Genomic DNA, 18722 nt, shown 5'->3' with positions numbered 1-18722 from the left:
TCCCCTCCCTTTTCTTTTGAAGCTGTTGTTGCAATGGCGACAATGGCGGCTGCTGCTGCTTCAGCATTCTGCTCTATTCGGTCTTCCAATGGAAATGGCCACTGGGTAACGAGGGTTCTCCGGTGTTTCAGATGTAAATCTCTTTCTTTCATATTTTATTTTGTTAGGCTTCTGGATACGTTCCAACGAGGCCCTGGGCTCTTCGAATTCATAGCATTGCGGAGCCGAATTTGCGAATGTGAGTCACCTCCTACCCTGTGTTTTGTTGTTTTTTCGTTGCTTATATCTCTCTCAGGTGCTCTGAGACAAGGAGCAACTTTTGCATTTGTGCTGCTGCTGCTGATTCCACCCAGGCATCACAATCGAGCAGCGGCGAAGAGATTGATCGATTGATAGATAAGCTGCAGAGCACAGACTCCCGACTGGTGAGTGAGTCGGAAAGAACTGGCTACTTAAATAATGATCACTGAAAGTTTTGTTTTTCCTTTTTATTCTCTAGCTACCACAGATAGTTGCGGAGAATGTCCTGGCGTTTGATAGTAAGTTCTGGCTTCGACTGGCTACCAGGACAGACCTTTGTAAATCGGAAGATGATAAGGTAAGGTTTCATCCATTTCGTATTATCTTGTTGTAAAGAATTAAATTTGGAAGGTGGATCTTGAAGAGCTTGCCTCCAACATAATGCAGCTAGTCGAGCGGATTGTACAGAAGACAGAGGTTTACACATATCTGTTATCACCCAATTTTTGTCTGAAAGAATGTTCATTTGTCTGAATGAACAGGAAAAGATTGAAACTTCCACAGATGTGCTTATGGCGATTCTAGAGCCAGTCGCGGGCTCCAAAAACGAAGAAATTGTCTGGCCGCCTCGTGATCCTGATGCGTTGCAAAGAGTCAGAAAGGTATCTCTGTTTTTGTAGATGTTTGTTCTTTTAAATTCCTTTTTTCTTCTTTCTCAATCTCAGGAGCTGATGCACAGGGAAAGTTCCGGCTACTTGGATGACGGTTTTCTCGCAGAAGTGAACGCTCAACTTCGTCAGGTATGGATGGAAGGTTTCCTTTCTTTTAATTTCATATATTTTTACATTTTTCGTTGCTAGAAAGGCCAAAAAAGATGCTGATAAGCCCGGATTGCTGGCTTTGCTACAAAAAGTGCTACAACTTTATGCAGCAACGTTTCTTGCAAAGACAAGCTATGCCAAGAGAGGTTTGTAGCTTCAATCGTTTCTCACAACAAACTTACGCTGTAATCCTTTTTTCTTTGTTTGATATAAGCAGATGGAGTCGTAGACGAAGCTGAGGAACTACTCGAGAATATAATCTCAGGTTCGCTTTTGCATCTTCCTTTTCTCGTGGTTAGCTAGACAAGTTCTATTTTTTATAGCTGACAGCGAAGCTTGGGATGGCATGATAAGGTCCGGAGTGGACTTGGGCGGTGGCCCAGTTAAGAGCGTAGATCTTCGCAAAATGGCTAAGAAACGCATTGAGCGAATTCTTCTTAGAACAGTAAGTCTCATTGCTTCATTTTTTTTCTTTTCTTGGTTTTTTGAGCAAAAGCTTATAAGCAGGAAGGTGGCTCTTACAAGCAAAGAATTCTCGTTGAGTACTTGAAAGAGATTGAGAGAAGCGTGGATATGGTTGTAGCAGCCTTTTCTTCCTGAGTTGTTTATAAACTATTACACTTTTTATTCTTTTTACATACATTTTAAAATTTCAAGGTCTAAAGGATTAGGGAACTATGGTTGACGTAACCTCATTTTATATAAGGAGAAAACGTTCTCTTTCGTGCTTTGTGTGTCGTCACGGTACTACTTACTGATCTTGTTGCCATACTTAAGCATGTGGAGCTGTCTCACGGATGTGTCACTGGGAGGAGGAAAATAGCTTGCAAAAAGCACACTTGATGGATTTGCTACAGATCGTTCTCCTAGCTGGTGCCCTTTTGGAGAAGCATCTCCATTTGTTGCTTGGTTTGTAAGGTTAACTCCTGAATCAATTATTGATCCTTGAGCTCATCATGCTCCAGTTGATCAGCCATCTACTTCACTCTGACTGCTTCTCCCTTCTTTCTCCAAGATACTTTTGGTTCAAGAGCTCTACTGACCATTATGGCTTACAAAGCTCTACATCCTGAAAGTGTCCGCTGCTAGCAGATTAGAGAGGGAAACTCTCGTCTGTCTTGTGAATTATGCACATACCGCAAACCTTGATGACTCCAGGATCTCTCATTAACTTAGAAGAAGAAGCTAGTGCATAAGTAAAGTAAAGGAAGCCATGGCTAAGTAACAACTAAAGAAGAATTCCCTTCTTGTTCTCCAAATCCTCATAAGTCATCTTAAGCAAGCCAATGTAATGCAGCCAACTGTGAGCCCTATGTTCACTAAAAAGCAATAGTGTTGGGTAAGTATCACAGAGTTAATGTTTATGCCATTGGGTTTTATTAGGAGGTGAGGCAAAACATTTCTCTAGGTGCTTAGGGTGTTAAGAACAATAATTTTTTTGCAAGCAAGTGGATTTTGTTGTAGTTGTAATAACATATTAACTCTATTGATTTCTTGCATTCTTAATTACACACTAAAGATTTTAGCATTATAATGGTTTTGTTAGGGAAATAACTTTAAGCATACAGTGATTGTGAGTTTAGCCTATGCCATCCAAATTCAAAATAAAACTTGCGTATTGAAAAATATCACATCCACAAACTTTAAGTGCTGATCTGTCAAAATATCTAACATGGAGTGAAATTTATATAGTGTGAAAAATTATATATGTGGCATTGATTTGGACTTTGCCATGCATATATTGCAAATAACAATATATGTCTATTTGCTATGTATACATGGTAGACAATAATACATGCTTATTTGCTATGTAAAATGGGGACAACAATACATGTATGTGTTTAAAATATTATTTTGTGAGGCACATATATGTGTTATAAAAATTTAAACATATTTGTTTTTTTCAGTAATATATTTTATAAACTTTTACCTATGCTACCCACCTTGCCATAAAATAAGCATGAAATAAAGAAAGCTTTAAGAAAATCTATATAAGTAACTTCTGAATTTGAGTTTCCCAAGAACTCATCTAACTCAACACTATATAAATCCAAAGACACTTAACCTTAAATATTTTAAAATCTTTAAGGATATAATAAAGATACTTTATTTTATATTTAAACTTTTATAAATCATTTTCTTTTTAATTGCTTCCTTACAAGTTTACTCTTTTATGAACAACAGTTGAAAATTACAATTTTTCTAAGAGTTCTATTCTTTTGATACCTTACCTTTTAGGTAAAATCCAACCCAAGTAAACTTAATTACCAAATATCAATTTCAATATATAGTGTGATTCCCTTAGAAATTAACAAAGTTAAACATAAAACTACTCTAATACAATAAATTTTAACTTCCTGAAATGTCACATATTTAAACTTAATGACACTTAACTCTAAATATCTTAACCAATTTGGAAAAAGACATTTTTCCTTTATATTTGAACTTTTAAAGATTGTTTTTTGAATTATTATTATTGGTTGTTTATAGTATATTTGCTGAGGGGAGGTGTACCTAGGGTCGGCAGTTTGTAAACAATTGTAAAATTTTACAAAATATGTGAAAAAAAACACATGTATATTTAATTATTATAAAACATATGTATGACTCACAAAATAATATTTTAAATCGGGAGATTATCAAGCTCCACAAGCTGGAGGCACGGCTATCGGTCACAGGTAGAGAAAATTCCTTTTATCATCCATACGTTGTATAATGTGTTTTTCCTCCTTGCCAGATTCTAACTTAAAGCAAGCGAAGCAAGAGTCCTTTGAGAAGAGCAAAAAAATCGTTTCATTGGAGAGCAAAGTAGATTCTCTCCAGGTGAGTGCTATAGATCTATTTTTTGGACTGGAAGTGACTGTGCTGTGGGTAGAAGCGGGCATCTGGCGATTTGGAGAAGAAAATTCAGAGTCTGGAGGTAAAGGCGGAAGAATTATCAAAGAAGGTGTCAGTCGTACTTTCTTGTTGTTCTGTCGTAACACCGCGACTTTTAGGTGGAACAACTCGAGGGGAACTTGAAAAAGTCGAGGGAAAACGCCAGAAGTTGCAAGACAAGCTGGAATTGTCGAAAGCGAAAGTTCATGACCTAACCACAAAACTCGCACAGGTTTGCACGAAGATTATCCTTTTCGAATCCTTTGATGCGAGAAAGATTCTCTTTTTCTAACCAGGCCGAGAAGAGCAGTACCCATCTGCGAAAGAAACACGTGATGCTGAAGACGTAAGATAGCTGAGAATCTTCTGCTAAAGGCAAAGTCCGAGGCAGCTGCAAAGGCTCAGGAACTTTATAAGGTGTTTCGATTTTTCATTCGTCGTTCGTTGTGACAAGATTTGCAGGTTTACGAGGCTTGGCTGCCACCATGGGCCGCGGGCCGACTAGCGCAGATACAGGTAAGAAGTGTTTTTGTTGATATTTTCATTCATCTGTTGTGCGTGTATAGTCAACTTCGGCAGTGTATTGGACCCTGCACGGTGAACCAGTTTTTAAGAAAGCTGCGGAGCACGTAAGCCGATTATTTCTTCAATAATGCTTTATTTCGTTAAAGTGGGATTTTTCATTATCCCACTTATGGTGTGTGGCCACATGCCATTTTTATAACAACAATAAAAAATTGAAGTTTTAACTTTATAATTTATAAATTAAAAACTTTTCATATGATTTTGTGTTATAATATTGTGAAATATAAAAAAATAAATTAAAAAACTGATAGAAATATTAATAAATATTAATTAAGTACTAGGAAATGGCATGTGGACACATGCTAATTAATGTCCCACTTTACTGAATAAGTCCCACTTTAACGAAATAAAGCATAATATCTATAACCATTATCTATATCAGGCCTCTCGACACGCCACAACGGCGAAGGAATGGGCTCAACCTCACGTAGATACTCTTAAGAAGGTACAGATTATCTTGCTTTTGTCAATGGCTTTAAGATGAGCTTCATTTTTTCTCCAGAAAGTAGGCCCTTCTGCGAGTGCGTACTGGAATACTGTCTCCACGAACGGCAAAGTTCTGGCTTCTAAAGTGTCAGAGGCCTACAATGTTCACTTGTCGCCCCACTTTGTTAAGGCGAACGAACAACTTATGCCTCGCATCAAGGTCTGCAATCGTCCATGTATCGGATAGGTTTCTTACATCCTTTCTCTCATTTGCAGTCTCTACGGAAACAGCTTCGGCCGCACGTAGACAAAGCTGCTGCATACGTCCGTCCTTATTACGAGAAATCTCAAGAATACGCTGCTCCTCACATCGAAAAGGTGCATCAAGTTTCCAAGGAGGCACTGACCTCGGCTGTAAATTATCACAATAAGGTAAGTCTTAGAAGCCGAATATTGCTGGCAGCTGCTGATTCGTCTCACTTTCTTTCAGATGCAAAACTCAGTTCGCGGGCTTTTATTGAAGCACGAGGTGTCGGCAGGCTGGGCGGCGAGTAAAGAGCTCGTTTGGTTTCTCGTAAGAGATTTATTTCCAGTTGCGTGTTTGACAGCTCTAATTTGCTTCTCCTCTCATAGGCGATGGCGGTTTTGGTGCTACCAGCGGCTGCAGCGATGCATTTGGTGTTGAGCACCTTCAGGTAAAGAGTTGAATTTGAGCTTGCACTCTCAAGCAAACTGACTAGATAACTTGGCACTCCAGTGGTAGCAAGAAGGTGAAGAAGCCGAGCCGGAGCCACGCCAACGCGCACAAAAAGTCCAAAAAGTCAAAGCATCAATCGTCGTCGTCTTCATCGGCGGCGACAAGCGCAGAGAAGCACGCAGAGAAGCAGTAGAAAAAGAAAAACGAAGTGGCAGTCAAGATTGAAATCTTTCCGGATATATCGCTCGCGCTTACTCCTGGCTCCTTTGGACATGTGTATAAAAACACTAAAATTTTTGTGTACGCGCAAATATCATCAATTCCATTATATAATAGTTGATGTTTACGAATCATCATTGGCTCCAGCCCTTTTGATATTTAAGTTCCAACAAGAAACAGTAAAGTCACAATTCTACTACTTTATCCTTTGTGATGGATAAAATTGGCATCGTCCTTTTTTTCTCTCTAACGTACACCTCAAGTCCAGGTCAAGAGGCTATATATTAATCCTCATTTCTTCCACGTGTGCCAAATAGTCTGTCCTAGTGTGTTTGTCCTAGAGTGGACCGAGTTGGAATGACTTCTATAGAGTTCTATAAAGCCCTAGCTTATAACGTGTGTTCCTAGGTCCCCATTCTTTGTTTGCTTCCTGGAAATCTCTCCAGCTCCTGTTGCGGCGGCAGCGCTTAGTGAGATTTTACTGGCATTTGGGATGAATCGGAGTGGGGCGAGGTGAGATTTCCGATCTGAGAGAGCGAGCTTAGCATTTCGATTAGAGTGGGACCGATTTGGATCTGCGAGGAGGGAGAGCCGATCTATCTGAGGGATATTTCTTTGTCGCTCGCGCTGGATCGATCTCGATCGCGATGAAGTTTGGCAAGCAGTTTGAGACGCAGCAGGTCCCGGAATGGAGGGAGGCGTACTTGGACTACCGGCACGGCAAGGAGATTGTCAAGCATATGGCCAAGATCAAGAAGCAAAGCCATGAGGAGAGCGAGCCGCAGCTCTCCAGGAGGATCTCAAACTTCCGGAGGCTCGTCACCGGATTCCAACATGCGCATTCGCCGCGGGGGGCGCGATCGCCGACCTCTCCGGAAGCACGGGAGGAAGAGATGATCCTGGTATGAGATTCTTCTTCTTCGGGATTCACTTAACGTTGTAACATTTTTTCTTTTGTGGATATAGATCGAGCCAAAGCAAACTAGCGATGGCATGGAGTTCCAGACAGCGTTCTTGGGTGTTGGTAGCCCGCACAACGAGCTCGAGAGAACGTTCTTTCGGCTGCTCGACGAGGAGCTGGCCAAGCTCAACAAGTTTTACAAGTCCAAGGAGAAGGAGCTCGTGACGCAGGCGGCGGCGCTGGATTCCCAGATGGAAGCTCTCCTCTCGGCAAAGAAGTCCTTGAACAACTTAGACTCTGGAAACGAGGAGAGCAACGCTAGCAGCCATGGCCACCTGTCCGTGGTGGAGGAAGATGGAGGGAGCGTTCGACAGATAAAGATTGACATCCCTGCGGCGAAGCCAGCCGACGCGCTGGCTGCTCTCTTCGCGGAGCTGGCCAACAAGTCCATCACGAACTTAAACTCGCGGCGACTGAAGCGAGCCGAGGAGATGCTTCAGAACGCCTTCGTGGAGTTTTACAAGGGACTCTACATCTTGAGGAACTTTTGGTACGTAAGTTCGCTTTTCGAAAGTTCGTGTTTCATGTTGTCCTGTTCCTCTGCAGCTCGTTGAACATAATTGCGTTTTCGAAGCTCCTGAAAAAATACAACAAGGTCAGCCAGCTTTTTTGACATCCACCGGTTTGACTTACACAGATTCTTTGTACGATGCCTCCAGGTTACTCAGCGGAACCTTGGAAGGAAGTACATGAAAGCCGTAGAAGATTCATACATCGGACAATCTGAGATTGTAAGTGATCGCACATTAATATTCTCAATCGGTGTTAATGCCACTCGATGTTTCTCACTTTCAGATCCAAAAGCTTATGGAAAAAGTAGAGGTCCTCTTCACCAAGCATTTCACGGATTCAAACCGTCGCGACGCGATGCAAGTTCTGAGACCCGAGGCCCGGAAGGAGAGGCACCGGATATCATTCTTTGTAGGTAATGCGATGTTCTTGAGAGTCCTCAAGGTGCCTTGTTAACTTAACAGTTTGTTTGCGCAGGTGTATTCTTTGGTCTCTCTGTTGCTCTTCTAGTGTCTCTCGTTTTAACCATTCGCGTCGAGAGGCTATACGTTCGTGAATATGCTATGACATACATGAATGCAGTGTTCCCGATTTTCAGGTGAGACCTTAGCTAATATCTTTGTCTAACTTTCTCATGAGATATACTTCTCTTTACAGTATGCTTACAGCAGTACTGCTACACTTCTTCCTCTACGGACTAAACATATATATGTGGAGAAGGACCAGAATAAATCACACGTTTATTCTTGGGCTCAACCGAAAGTCCGAGCTACGCTTCCGAGATGTGTTTTTGCTCGCAACGGGGCTGAGTACATTAGCTCTCAGTGGGTTGATACTACACTTGCAATTGACGGCTGGTGAGAGATGCTGCCAAACATATCAGGAAATGATCCCGCTCCTCGTTGTCGCTGTAAGTATTTTGCTTTAGAAGATTTTTTGTACCAAATGCCTGACCTTCCGTGTTGTATTTCAGGGAATGGTCGTGCTTCTGTGTATGCCGTTCAACATACTCTACCGCGCCACCCGTTACTTTTTCCTGAACGCCCTTTGGCATTGCCTATTGACGCCATTCTACAAGGTTCGCAGTGTCTCTCGTGACATATCAACTTGTTATTCATGCTTTTGTTTATATGACAGGTTATCATCACGGATTTTCTTCTCGCAGACCAGCTTACGAGTCAGGTAAATTCCGACAGCCTCATTCTCAGCTTTGTGACAAACTTTGAGTTGCAGGTTCCGGCACTGAGAGATCTGGAATACGTTTTATGCTACTTCGGCGGTGGATTTTTCAAGGACCGCAACAGCAATGCCTGCCTCAAGAATCCGACCTTCATCACGTTTGGATTCGTCATGGCGCTGCTACCTTACTGGTGCCGTTTTTCGCAGGTAACTTCATTCGTCTCGCAGATTCTTTTGAGCTCCTCCTTGGTAACTTACGTAGCTCCTTCTCTCGGTGACAGTGTCTACGGCGTTGGTACGATGAGAAGGATGTGATGCAGCTGTACAACGCTCTCAAATACTTCTCGGCGATCCTGGCCGTGGCAGCGAGGCTGGCCTACGGATACCACAAGGATCCACTGCTGCTGGGCTTCACCATCGCCATCTCCGCCACAGCCGCCATCGTCTCAACTTACTGGGATTTAGTCTACGACTGGGGCCTTCTCGAGCGAAACTCCGCCAATCCCTGGCTCAGGGACAAGCTCGCTATCCCATACAAGTCGGTCTACTACTTCGCCATTGTAAGTTCTTGCCATCAACTTATCGGTTTCAGTTCTAAAGCTCTCGGTGACAATGTAGGTGTCAAACATTTTGCTGAGATTCGCGTGGCTCCAATCCTTGATACCGATTTCGATGCCAGGGATAAATCCCAAGGGGCTGTCGCTCATCGTGGCTAGCCTGGAAGTTATCAGGCGTGGACAATGGAACTATTACAGGTAAATCTCGTCACATTCTTCCATCTCTTTGGCTCTAAAATTCGCAATGTCTTTGATCTAGGCTGGAGAACGAGCATTTCAACAACGTTGGAAAGTTTCGTGCTGTCAAGTCGGTGCCTCTGCCGTTTGTGGATTGATGTTTTTCCCTCCCTTTTTTTTTGTAAACGGAATCTTTTGTAAATAGACGGAATGTTCTTAGCTGCTAAACAGAATATTTGGGCTAGCAGACTATGTAAGGCATTTTGGCGGGCTTTGAGTTGTGGCGGCTATGGAGGAGCCTGGCGACGATGAGCTCGAGTGGATGGCGATGGAGCAGGGTCAGGCCATGGAGGACGAAGAGCTTCTCATGGATGAAGCATTCTTTGATCAGATCCAGCGGCGGCGGGGCTCCGATGGGTTTGAGGAGGGCAGGGGAGGGTTTGAGGATGTGAATGCCGGCGGCGGCGAGGATGCGCAGCGCGATCTGCCAGGTTTGGCCAACATTCTGAAATTTCTCATGGATTTTTCCTTTTCCCCTATAGTGAAGAGAAAGCTCGTGATTCCCGATGTGTGCGTGTCGCCGATCAAATCAAGGAGAGTCCAAGATGCTATAGCGAGAAAGGAATGCGCGATTGCCGTGGAAGAGGAAAGTACCATGGTTCTCGAAGATTGCCGGGAAGAAAATTTTCGCGAAGAATTGGATCAACACCATTTCCCGCGAAAGCGTGCGGCGGACATTGCCGGGGAGCTGATTTCCATAACTGGGCCATCAGGTGAACGAGTCTATGCCGAAGTTGATAGAAACTTCTCTCCTCAGCCGGTGCTGCGTGAGAAGAAACAAGGTATGATCATTTGGACTCGTGACGAACTTAACTCGACTTTGTTGCTCCAGACCAGCTTCTCTCGATGCCCATCGAGAAAATGATTGAACAACTGGAGCTCGAACAGTTCAAACAAGTATGGCAGCTTTTCGTTCTTGATCAATTTATTTTCATGGATTTTCTCAAAGGCTTGCGAGCTCGCTGAGAAGGAAAAAGATCCTATCGCTGTCTCGGCGGAGAGGATTGACCAGCTGTGGGTTGATAAATACTCGCCGAAGTCGTTCACCGAGCTTTTGAGCGATGAACAGATCAATCGAGAGGTGTGTCATGATTTTACGGATTGTTTCATGTGTGTAACGTTTTCATTAGTAGGTCTTAAGCTGGTTGAAGCAGTGGGATCTATGCGTTTACGGTGTTACAAGGCACTCTACACCTAAAGAGGTTCTCAAAGCTTTGCAACAACACAAGCTTGGGCAACAACCTTCTGATAACAAGTTTAAACGATATGAGGCGAAGGGCAAATGGAACAGCGTCAACGATAACAAGAGTTCTTCAGGTCATGACAAGAGCTCTTCAGGTGATAATAAGAGTTCTTCAGGTGACCGGCCAGATCAAAAGGTACCTCTTTGGTCCCTGCTACATGTACAACAGTTTTATGGCTTCTTTGAAGCAGGTCCTTCTTTTATGTGGCCCTCCGGGCCTTGGGAAAACGACGCTTGCACATGTTGCAGCAAAGCATTGTGGATACCGCGTCGTCGAGGTTGGCATGTTCCTGTAATTCAAGTTCCTTGTATGTATCGTTTCAACTCATGCAGATTAATGCCAGTGATGATCGCACAGCCTCCTCTTTTCAGACCAAAATTTTGGATGCTCTTCAAATGAAGACAGTCACAGGAGATTCTAAGCCAAATTGTCTGGTAATTTTTCACTGCTCTCGTAGAGAAAATGTGGAAGATTTACTGAATGCTATGTCATTGACAGATTCTTGATGAAATAGACGGAGCGGTCAGCGGCACGGAAGGGAAATCGTCTGTCAGTTTTTTAGTTGATCTGGTATGTGTCAATTTACAAAACGTTAATTGAATCATTTTTGCTACAGCTTTCTGCAGAGGCGAAGGCTGTGTCACGAAATGATAACGACGATAAAATGTCCAAACCTCAAAGGAAGAAGACTGCCATCGCTCGACTATCTAGACCCGTAAGCTTGCGTCCTATAGAGAACCTCGCCAACTTTTGTGGCACAGATCATTTGCATTTGCAACGACCTTTATGCTCCTGCCTTACGGCCTTTGCGTCAAATTGCCCGGTACCACAACACCATCTCTTTTGTATCTTAACAGCAGTTTTGGCAGGATTCATATATTTTCTCCTCCAAGTCCTCATAGGATAGTGACAAGGTTGTAACTTTTTCATTTGCTCTTCAAAACCACTCACGGTGTCTATGCAGACTAAATTTCATTTGCAAGTCAGAAGGTTACAAGGTGGACACACGCGCTCTAGCTGCCCTCGCTGTGCACACTGGTAACAAACAATTGCTGTCGGCGCAAATTTTTGACTCGAATTACAGAATCAGATATTCGCTCGTGTTTAAACACTCTTCAGTTCTTGTTTCGGAACGGACAGTCGCTGAAAGCGGTAATCCTGCCATTTTTTTTATCAAACTTTCTAAGGCGCTCTACTTTGCAGCTAGAAGTTGCTTCTCAGGTTATTGGTAAAAAAGACATGACCAGCAGCATGTTCGACATATGGCTTGAGGTAAGTTGCTTCCAATTCATTTTCTATCTGCTTAAGTGGTTTTGCTAGACATTCTGGACTAGAAACAGAACCAGAATGAAGCAGGCACACACGGAGTTCAGTCGGGTCCATGACGTTTATGCGAACCAGTACGTTCTAAAGTTCTAGAATTATTTGCTTATTTGCTAATGTTTTTATGCAGCGGAGAGTATGACCTTGGAATGGAGGGTATTTTTGAGAACTTCTTGCATGTGCATTATCATGATGTATACCTCCAAAAGACGGTAAATATCGAAATTGGTTTTTGTCTGCCTCATTGGTCTTCATTGCTACTTCTTAGCTTCAATGCCTGGAAGTGATAGGCGCGTCAGATATTTTTGGACGAAAAACAGCTTCGCAGCAGCAGTTTTTTCTGAATGGTACCGTTTGTTCTTGTTCCAAAGACCTTTTTCACTCTGCATGAAACAGCGTATCGACCTTCTTTTAAACTTGCTATTCGCCGTTTGATTTCGCAGCCTGTTCGGCCTAAGCTTGAGTGGCCGAAATCATTTCAGAGGTATGGTTTAATATTGTAGAAAGTCTGTACTGATGGGTTTCTGTCGTTCCAGAAATCGTCAAGTCCATGCAGCAAACACAGAAATTTTGAAGTCGTGGCTGACTTCAATGACACCGGCCCTATCGCGAACCATTTTGTGTCCCTCTTTGATCCAGGATGTTCTTTCTCCTTTGTTATCGATTTTGGCTCCCAAGTTGCGGCCCGTAAGAACTAGATAACGTATTTTCAGCGTGCTGATGCCGTGGTACGTGCAGGTTGCGTCTAATCTTCTTTCTCAGCAAGAACGCGAAGACCTTAAGCAGCTTGTGGATACAATGATAAGTTATGGACTTCGGTACAAAAAGTCCAAGGCTGACAATCTCACAGTACAAAAGTTCTCGGGGGAAGCATTCCTGTTAGATCCTCCACTGCACACCTTTATAACCTTCAAGGTAATCGTTATTGTTTCTGTTTTATAAGTTTTGAATTTCATTCTTCCTTGCCTATCAGGAATACGCCCACAGCCATGGAGAACTTTCTTCAACCATTCAACAGATGCTGAGCCACGAGGTGCAGAAGCTCACACACAAAGAATGCATGCTTAATGCGATATTTCAGGTTGAAATAGAAGCGATAAAACGCGAAACTGCAAAGCGGTCCTCTAAACCATTCCAGCAGAAGCCATCTGGTTCTGCCAACAATAATACCATTGTCAAGTCTACTACCATTGAAAAGAGGACAATCGTATCAGCTTCAACATCCACTGGAAAACTCGTGACAACATCTAAGACCGAAGTTGTCAAGGCAAACACTGTCTTGAAGAAAGCTTCTTTCTTTGACAGGTAGGCTCGTTGTGCTGTTCAAATCCACACTGTCGTTGCAGGTTTAGAACAGGAAGCACGGAAGGCCACTCCTCCAAACGGGAAGTTTCAACAGCTAAAAGAGATTCGAGGCCATTGCTCTTTAAATTTCACGAGGTCGGACGCTTCTTTTTGTAGTGCATAGCTGAGCGTTTTCTTTGCTTCAGGGATTTACAAACGCTGTGAAGAAGCCCGTCCTTATGCGTGATTTTCTATGAGCGCGATGATCGTGTATTCTTCTCCTTTCTAGGTGCGTGTCCAGCGATTTTTTTCCCTTTAGGTAGAGTTTGATTCTTGATTTGCAGCTGCTGTTTTGTAGCTATTCTTCGATTAATAATTATGGACACTCAAATCCAATAACTTAAGAGAATCAAAGCTGATTTGTTTCGTTCAGAATCCCCTCCCTTTTCTTTTGAAGCTGTTGTTGCAATGGCGACAATGGCGGCTGCTGCTGCTTCAGCATTCTGCTGTATTCGGTCTTCCAATGGAAATGGCCACTGGGTAACGAGGGTTCTCCGGTGTTTCAGATGTAAACCTCTTTCTTTCATATTTTATTTTGCTAGGCTTCTGGATACGTTCCAAAGAGGCCCTGGGCTCTTCGAGTTCATAGCATTGCGGAGCCGAATCTGCGAATGTGAGTCACCTCCTACCCTGTGTTTTGTTGTTTTTTCGTTGCTTATATCTCTCTCAGGTGCTCGGAGACAAGGAGAAACTTTTGCATTTGTGCTGCTGCTGCTGATTCCAGCCAGGCATCAGAATCGAGCAGCGGCGAAGAGATTGATCGATTGATAGATAAGCTGCGGAGCACAGACTCCCAACTGGTGAGCGAGTCGGAAAGAACTGGCTACTTAAATAATGATCACTGAAAGTTTTGTTTTTCGTTTTTATTCTCTAGCTACCACAGATAGTTGCGGAGAATGTCCTGGCGTTTGATAGTAAGTTCTGGCTTCGACTGGCTACCAGGACAGACCTTTGTAAATCGGAAGATGATGAGGTAAGGTTTCATCCATTTCGTATTATCTTGTTGTAAAAAATAAAATTTGGAAGGTGGATCTTGAAGAGCTTGCATCCAACATAATGCAGCTAGTCGAGCGCATTGTACAGAAGACAGAGGTTTACACATATCTGTTATCACCCAATTTTTGTCTGAAAGAATGTTTATTTGTCTGAATCAACAGGAAAAGATTGAAACTTCCACAGATGTGCTTATGGCGATTCTAGAACCAGTCGCGGGCTCCAAAAACGAAGAAATTGTCTGGCCGCCTCGTGATCCTGATGCGTTGCAAAGAGTCAGAAAGGTATCTCTGTTTTTGTAGATGTTTGTTCTTTTTAAATTCCTTTTTTCTTTCTGAATCTCAGGAGCTGATGCACAGGGAAAGTGCCGGCTACTTGGATGACGGTTTTCTCGCAGAAGTGAACGCTCAACTTCGTCAGGTATGGATGGAAGGTTTCCTTTCTTTTATTTTCATATATTTTTACATTTTTCGTTGCTAGAAAGGCCAAAAAAGATGCTGATAAGCCCGGATTGCTGGCTTTGCTACAAAAAGTGCTACAACTTTATGCAGCAACGTTTCTTGCAAAGACAAGCTATGCCAAGAGAGGTTTGTAGCTTCAATCGTTTCTCACAACAAACTTACGCTGTAATCCTTTTTTCTTTGTTTGATGCAAGCAGATGGAGTCGTAGACGAAGCTGAGGAACTGCTCGAGAATATAATCTCAGGTTCGCTTTTGCATCTTCCTTTTCTCGTAGCTAGACAAGTTCCATTTTTTATAGCTGACAGCGAAGCTTGGGATAGCATGATAAGGTCCGGAGTGGACTTGGGCGGTGGCCCAGTTAAGAGCGTAGATCTTCGCAAAATGGCTAAGAAACGCATTGAGCGAATTCTTCTTAGAACAGTAAGTCTCATTGCTTCATTTTCTTTCTTTTCTTGGTTTTTTGAGCAAAAGCTTATAAGCAGGAAGGTGGCTCTTACAAGCAAAGAATTCTCGTTGAGTACTTGAAAGAGATTGAGAGAAGCGTGGATATGGTTGTAGCAGCCTTTTCTTCCTGAGTTGTTTATAAACTATTACACTTTTTATTCTTTTTACATGCATTTTAAAATTTCAAGGTAATGTTGCATTTCTCATAAACCCTAGTTATGAACTAAAGGATTACTTTGTGAAACTATGGTTAACCTAACCTCATTTTAGATAAGGAAAAATTGTTGAACCTAACCATATTCCCTATACTTAAGCATGTGGAGCTGTCTCACGGATGTTCTTATGTCACTGGGAGGAGGAAAATATGATGGATTTGCTACAGATCGGTCCCCTTTTGGAAAAGCATCTCCATTTCACTGTGCTGCTTGGTTTGTAAGGTTAACTCCTTCAGTCCTAGTATGAATCAATTGTTGATCCTCGAGCTCATCATGCTCCAGTCTACTTCACTCTGAATGCTTCTCCCTTCTTTCTCCAAGATACTTTTGGTTCAAGAGCTCTACTGACCATTATGGCTTGCAAAGCTCTACATCCTGAAAGTGTCTGCTGCTAGCAGATTAGAGAGGGAAACTCTCGTCTGTCTTGTGAATTATGCACATACCACAAACCTTGATGACTCCAGGATCTCTCATTAACTTAGAAGAAGAAGCTAGTGCATAAGTAAAGTAAAGGAAACCATGGCTAAGTAACAACTATAGAAGAATTCCCTTCTTGTTCTCCAGATCCTCATAAGTCATCTTAAGCGAGCCAATGTAATGCAGCTGATTGTGAGCCCTATGTTCCCTAAAAAGCAATAGTGTTGGGTAAGTATCACAGAGCTAATGTTTATGCCATTGGATTTTATTAAGAGGTGAGGCAAAACATTTCTCTAGGTGCTTAGGGTGTTGAGAACAATAATTTTTTTGCAAGCAAGTGGATCTTGTTCAACTATAACACATTAACTCTGCATTCTTAATTACACACTAAATTGTGAGCTTAGCCTATGCCATTCAAATTCAAAATAAAACTTGCGTATTGAAAAATATCACATTCACAAACTTTAAGTGCTGATCTGTCAAAATAATTAACATGGAATGAAATTTATATAGTGTGAAAAATTACATATGTGGCATTGATTTGGACTTTGCCATACATATATTGCAAATAATAATATATATGTCTGTTTGCCATGCATACATGGCAAACAATAATACATGTTTATTTACTATGTGAAAATGGGGACAACAATACATGTATGTGTTTAGAATATTATTTTGTGAGGCACACACATGTGTTATAAAAATTTAAACATATTTGTGTTTTTTAGTAATACATTTTATAGGCTTCTACCCCTGCCATAAAATAAGCATGAAATAAATAAAGCTTAAGAAAATCTATATAATTAACTTTTGAATTTGAGCTTCCCAAGAACTCATCTAGCTTTATAAATCCAAAGACACTTAACCTTAAATATTTTAAAATCCTTAAGCATATAAAAAAGATACACTTTTTTTTATAAATCCTTTATTTTATATTTAAACCTTTATAAATTTATTTTTTTTTAGTTGCTTCCTTACAAGTTTACGCCTTTATGAACAACAATTGAAAATTACAGTCCTTCCAAAAGTTCTATTCTCTTGACACCTTACCCTTTATGTCAAATCCAACCGAAGTAAATTTAACTACCAAATATCAATTTCAATATATAGTGTGATTCCCTTAGAAATTAACAGAGTTAGACATAAAACTACTCTAATACTATAAATTTTAACTTCCTGAGATGTCACATATTTAAACTTAATGACACTTAACGCTAAATATCTTAACCAATTTGGAAAAAGACATTTATTTAAACTTTTATAGATTGTTTTTTGAATTATTATTGTTAATTGTTTATAGTATATTTGCTAAAAGGAGAGGTGTACCTAAGGTGCAGTTTGTAAACAATTGTAAAATTTTACAAAATATATGAAAAAAACACATGTATATTTAATTATTGTAAAACATATGTATGACTCACAAAATAATATTTTAAATCGGGAGATTATTGAGCTCCACAAGCAAGTATTAGAGCTGGAGGCACGGCTATCGGTCACAGGTAGAGAAAATTCCTTTTATCATCCATACATTGTCTAATGTGTTTTTCCTCCTTGCCAGATTCTAACTTAAAGCAAGCGAAGCAAGAGTCCTTTGAGAAGAGCAAAAAAATCGTTTCATTGGAGAGCGAAATAGATTCTCTCCAGGTGAGTTCTATAGATCGATTTTTTGGACTGGAAGTGACTGTGCTGTGGGTAGAACTGGGCATCTGGCGATTTGGAGAAGAAAATTTAAAGCAAAGGCGGAAGAATTATCAAAGGTGGTGGAATTTGTCGGTCGTACTTTCTTGTTGTTCTGTCGTAACACCGCGACTTTTAGGTGGAACAACTCGAGGGGAACTTGAAAAAGTCGAGGGAAAACACACAGAAGTTGCAAGACAAGCTGGAATTGTCGGAAGCCAAAGTTGATGAGCTAACCACAAAACTCGCACAGGTTTGCACGAAGATTATCCTTTTCGAATCCTTTGATGCGAGAAAAATTCTCTTTTTCTAACCAGGCCGAGAAGAGCAGTACCCATCTGCGAAAGAAAACGCGTGATGCTGAAGAGGCACGTAAGATAGCTGAGAATCTTCTGCTAAAGGCAAAGTCCGAGGCAGCTGCAAAGGCTCAGGAACTTTATAAGGTGTTTCGATTTTTCATTCGTCGTTCGTTGTGACAAGATTTGCAGGTTTACGAGGCTTGGCTGCCACCATGAACCGCGGGCCGACTAGCGCAGATACAGGTAAAAAGTGTTTTTGTTGATATTTTCATTCATCTGTTGTGCCTGTATAGTCAACTTCGGCAGTGTATTGGACCCTGCACGGTGAACCAGTTTTTAAGAAAGCTGCGGAGCACGTAAGCCGATTATTTCTTCAATAGCATGTCTCATCTATAACCATTATCTGTATCAGGCCTCTCGACACGCCACAACGGCGAAGGAATGGGCTCAACCTCACGTAGATACTCTTAAGAAGGTAAACATTATCTTGCTTTTGTCAATGGCTTTAAGATGAGCTTCGTTTTTTCTCCAGAAAGTAGGCCCTTCTGCGAGTGCGTACTGGAGTACTGTCTCCACGAACGGCAAAGTTCTGGCTTCTAAAGTGTCAGAGGCCTATAATGTTCACTTGTCGCCCCACTTTGTTAAGGCGAACGAACAACTTATGCCTCGCATCAAGGTCTGCAATCGTCCATGTATCGGATAGGTTTCTTACATCCTTTCTCTCATTTGCAGTCTCTACGGAAACAGCTTCGGCCGCACGTAGACAAAGCTGCTGCATACGTCCGTCCTTATTACGAGAAATCTCAAGAATACGCTGCTCCTCACATCGAAAAGGTGCAGCAAGTTTCCAAGGAGGCACTGTCCTCGGCTGTAAATTATCACAATAAGGTAAGTCTTAGAAGCCGAATATTACTGGCAGCTTCTGATTCTTCTCACTTACTTTCAGATGCAAAACTCAGTTCGCGGGCTTTTATTGAAGCACGAGGTGGCGA

At 41.8% G+C, this 18722-nt stretch overlaps 5 protein-coding genes and 2 long non-coding RNA genes across 8 annotated transcripts; all 7 read left to right on the top strand.

Moving 5' to 3' along the window:
- Positions 1-1721, top strand: LOC9650250. The gene is made up of 11 exons (XM_002992012.2): positions 1-105; positions 168-238; positions 296-425; positions 500-598; positions 652-717; positions 783-902; positions 966-1040; positions 1105-1207; positions 1279-1326; positions 1385-1506; positions 1569-1721. The coding sequence occupies exons 1-11, from the start codon at positions 34-36 to the stop codon at positions 1659-1661; spliced, it is 999 nt and encodes a 332-aa protein (XP_002992058.2). The 5' UTR covers positions 1-33; the 3' UTR covers positions 1662-1721.
- Positions 1722-4290: 2569 nt separating this feature from the next.
- Positions 4291-5957, top strand: LOC9650249. The gene is made up of 9 exons (XM_024665802.1): positions 4291-4355; positions 4401-4454; positions 4505-4567; positions 4906-4968; positions 5026-5169; positions 5226-5381; positions 5440-5523; positions 5583-5644; positions 5707-5957. Exons 5-9 carry the CDS (start codon positions 5155-5157, stop codon positions 5837-5839), a joined length of 450 nt encoding a protein of 149 aa, XP_024521570.1. The 5' UTR covers positions 4291-4355; positions 4401-4454; positions 4505-4567; positions 4906-4968; positions 5026-5154; the 3' UTR covers positions 5840-5957.
- Positions 5958-6259: 302 nt separating this feature from the next.
- On the top strand, positions 6260-9424 carry LOC9650248 (phosphate transporter PHO1 homolog 3). Its single transcript, XM_002992010.2, has 13 exons — positions 6260-6767; positions 6832-7316; positions 7373-7421; positions 7486-7557; positions 7622-7751; positions 7814-7934; positions 7994-8246; positions 8310-8414; positions 8474-8518; positions 8570-8722; positions 8797-9075; positions 9134-9270; positions 9332-9424. Exons 1-13 carry the CDS (start codon positions 6513-6515, stop codon positions 9405-9407), a joined length of 2160 nt encoding a protein of 719 aa, XP_002992056.1. The 5' UTR covers positions 6260-6512; the 3' UTR covers positions 9408-9424.
- Positions 9425-9554: 130 nt separating this feature from the next.
- LOC112343017 (chromosome transmission fidelity protein 18 homolog) lies at positions 9555-13773 on the top strand. The gene is made up of 25 exons (XM_024665799.1): positions 9555-9740; positions 9792-10091; positions 10142-10206; positions 10259-10390; positions 10443-10688; positions 10744-10830; positions 10886-10987; positions 11052-11123; positions 11170-11268; positions 11315-11376; positions 11423-11467; positions 11518-11591; positions 11638-11705; positions 11757-11825; positions 11874-11953; positions 12007-12088; positions 12145-12223; positions 12273-12360; positions 12413-12563; positions 12615-12791; positions 12850-12909; positions 12958-13181; positions 13223-13316; positions 13367-13449; positions 13505-13773. The coding sequence occupies exons 1-24, from the start codon at positions 9572-9574 to the stop codon at positions 13415-13417; spliced, it is 2676 nt and encodes an 891-aa protein (XP_024521567.1). The 5' UTR covers positions 9555-9571; the 3' UTR covers positions 13418-13449; positions 13505-13773.
- Positions 13774-15288, top strand: LOC9650247. 2 transcript variants are annotated; one of them, XM_024665800.1, is made up of 10 exons: positions 13774-13833; positions 13891-14020; positions 14104-14193; positions 14247-14312; positions 14378-14497; positions 14559-14633; positions 14698-14800; positions 14872-14919; positions 14974-15095; positions 15158-15288. In XM_024665800.1, coding segments are annotated over exons 1-10 (849 nt in total). In that variant the 5' UTR covers positions 13774-13831; the 3' UTR covers positions 15251-15288. The 2 variants fall into 2 exon arrangements, with proteins under 2 accessions (XP_024521568.1, XP_002992055.2); XM_002992009.2 differs by having other exon boundaries at positions 14095-14193.
- A 2659-nt stretch (positions 15289-17947) lies between these two features.
- On the top strand, positions 17948-18294 carry LOC9650246. The gene is made up of 4 exons (XR_002991150.1): positions 17948-17973; positions 18024-18086; positions 18143-18205; positions 18263-18294. It is a non-coding gene; the product is annotated as an uncharacterized LOC9650246 (long non-coding RNA).
- Positions 18295-18317: 23 nt separating this feature from the next.
- On the top strand, positions 18318-18719 carry LOC112343019. The gene is made up of 3 exons (XR_002991151.1): positions 18318-18406; positions 18463-18618; positions 18677-18719. It is a non-coding gene; the product is annotated as an uncharacterized LOC112343019 (long non-coding RNA).
- Positions 18720-18722: the final 3 nt, after the last annotated feature.

This window comes from Selaginella moellendorffii, unplaced genomic scaffold (genome assembly GCF_000143415.4).
Source record: "Selaginella moellendorffii unplaced genomic scaffold, v1.0 SELMOscaffold_127, whole genome shotgun sequence".
NCBI lineage: Eukaryota > Viridiplantae > Streptophyta > Lycopodiopsida > Selaginellales > Selaginellaceae > Selaginella > Selaginella moellendorffii.
Note: the sequence above shows the minus strand (reverse complement) of the source record. Positions and strands in the feature narration are given on the sequence as shown.

Coding starts and splice junctions, on each gene's coding strand:
- LOC9650250 (XM_002992012.2), top strand. CDS start 34: ATGGCGACAATGGCGGCTGCTGCTGCTTCAGCATTCTGCTCTATTCGG. Junction 106..167: donor CCAATGGAAATGGCCACTGG/GTAACGAGGGTT, acceptor TTATTTTGTTAG/GCTTCTGGATACGTTCCAAC. Junction 1,041..1,104: donor TGAACGCTCAACTTCGTCAG/GTATGGATGGAA, acceptor GTTGCTAGAAAG/GCCAAAAAAGATGCTGATAA.
- LOC9650249 (XM_024665802.1), top strand. Junction 5,382..5,439: donor CTGTAAATTATCACAATAAG/GTAAGTCTTAGA, acceptor ACTTTCTTTCAG/ATGCAAAACTCAGTTCGCGG. Junction 5,645..5,706: donor TTGGTGTTGAGCACCTTCAG/GTAAAGAGTTGA, acceptor TTGGCACTCCAG/TGGTAGCAAGAAGGTGAAGA.
- LOC9650247 (XM_002992009.2), top strand. Junction 14,194..14,246: donor GTAAATCGGAAGATGATGAG/GTAAGGTTTCAT, acceptor AAAATTTGGAAG/GTGGATCTTGAAGAGCTTGC. Junction 14,801..14,871: donor GACAAGCTATGCCAAGAGAG/GTTTGTAGCTTC, acceptor TGATGCAAGCAG/ATGGAGTCGTAGACGAAGCT.
- LOC9650248 (XM_002992010.2), top strand. CDS start 6,513: ATGAAGTTTGGCAAGCAGTTTGAGACGCAGCAGGTCCCGGAATGGAGG. Junction 7,422..7,485: donor TCCTGAAAAAATACAACAAG/GTCAGCCAGCTT, acceptor CGATGCCTCCAG/GTTACTCAGCGGAACCTTGG. Junction 8,415..8,473: donor TATTGACGCCATTCTACAAG/GTTCGCAGTGTC, acceptor TTTATATGACAG/GTTATCATCACGGATTTTCT.
- LOC112343017 (XM_024665799.1), top strand. CDS start 9,572: ATGGCGATGGAGCAGGGTCAGGCCATGGAGGACGAAGAGCTTCTCATG. Junction 11,269..11,314: donor TCGCTCGACTATCTAGACCC/GTAAGCTTGCGT, acceptor TTTGTGGCACAG/ATCATTTGCATTTGCAACGA. Junction 13,317..13,366: donor TGCTCTTTAAATTTCACGAG/GTCGGACGCTTC, acceptor TCTTTGCTTCAG/GGATTTACAAACGCTGTGAA.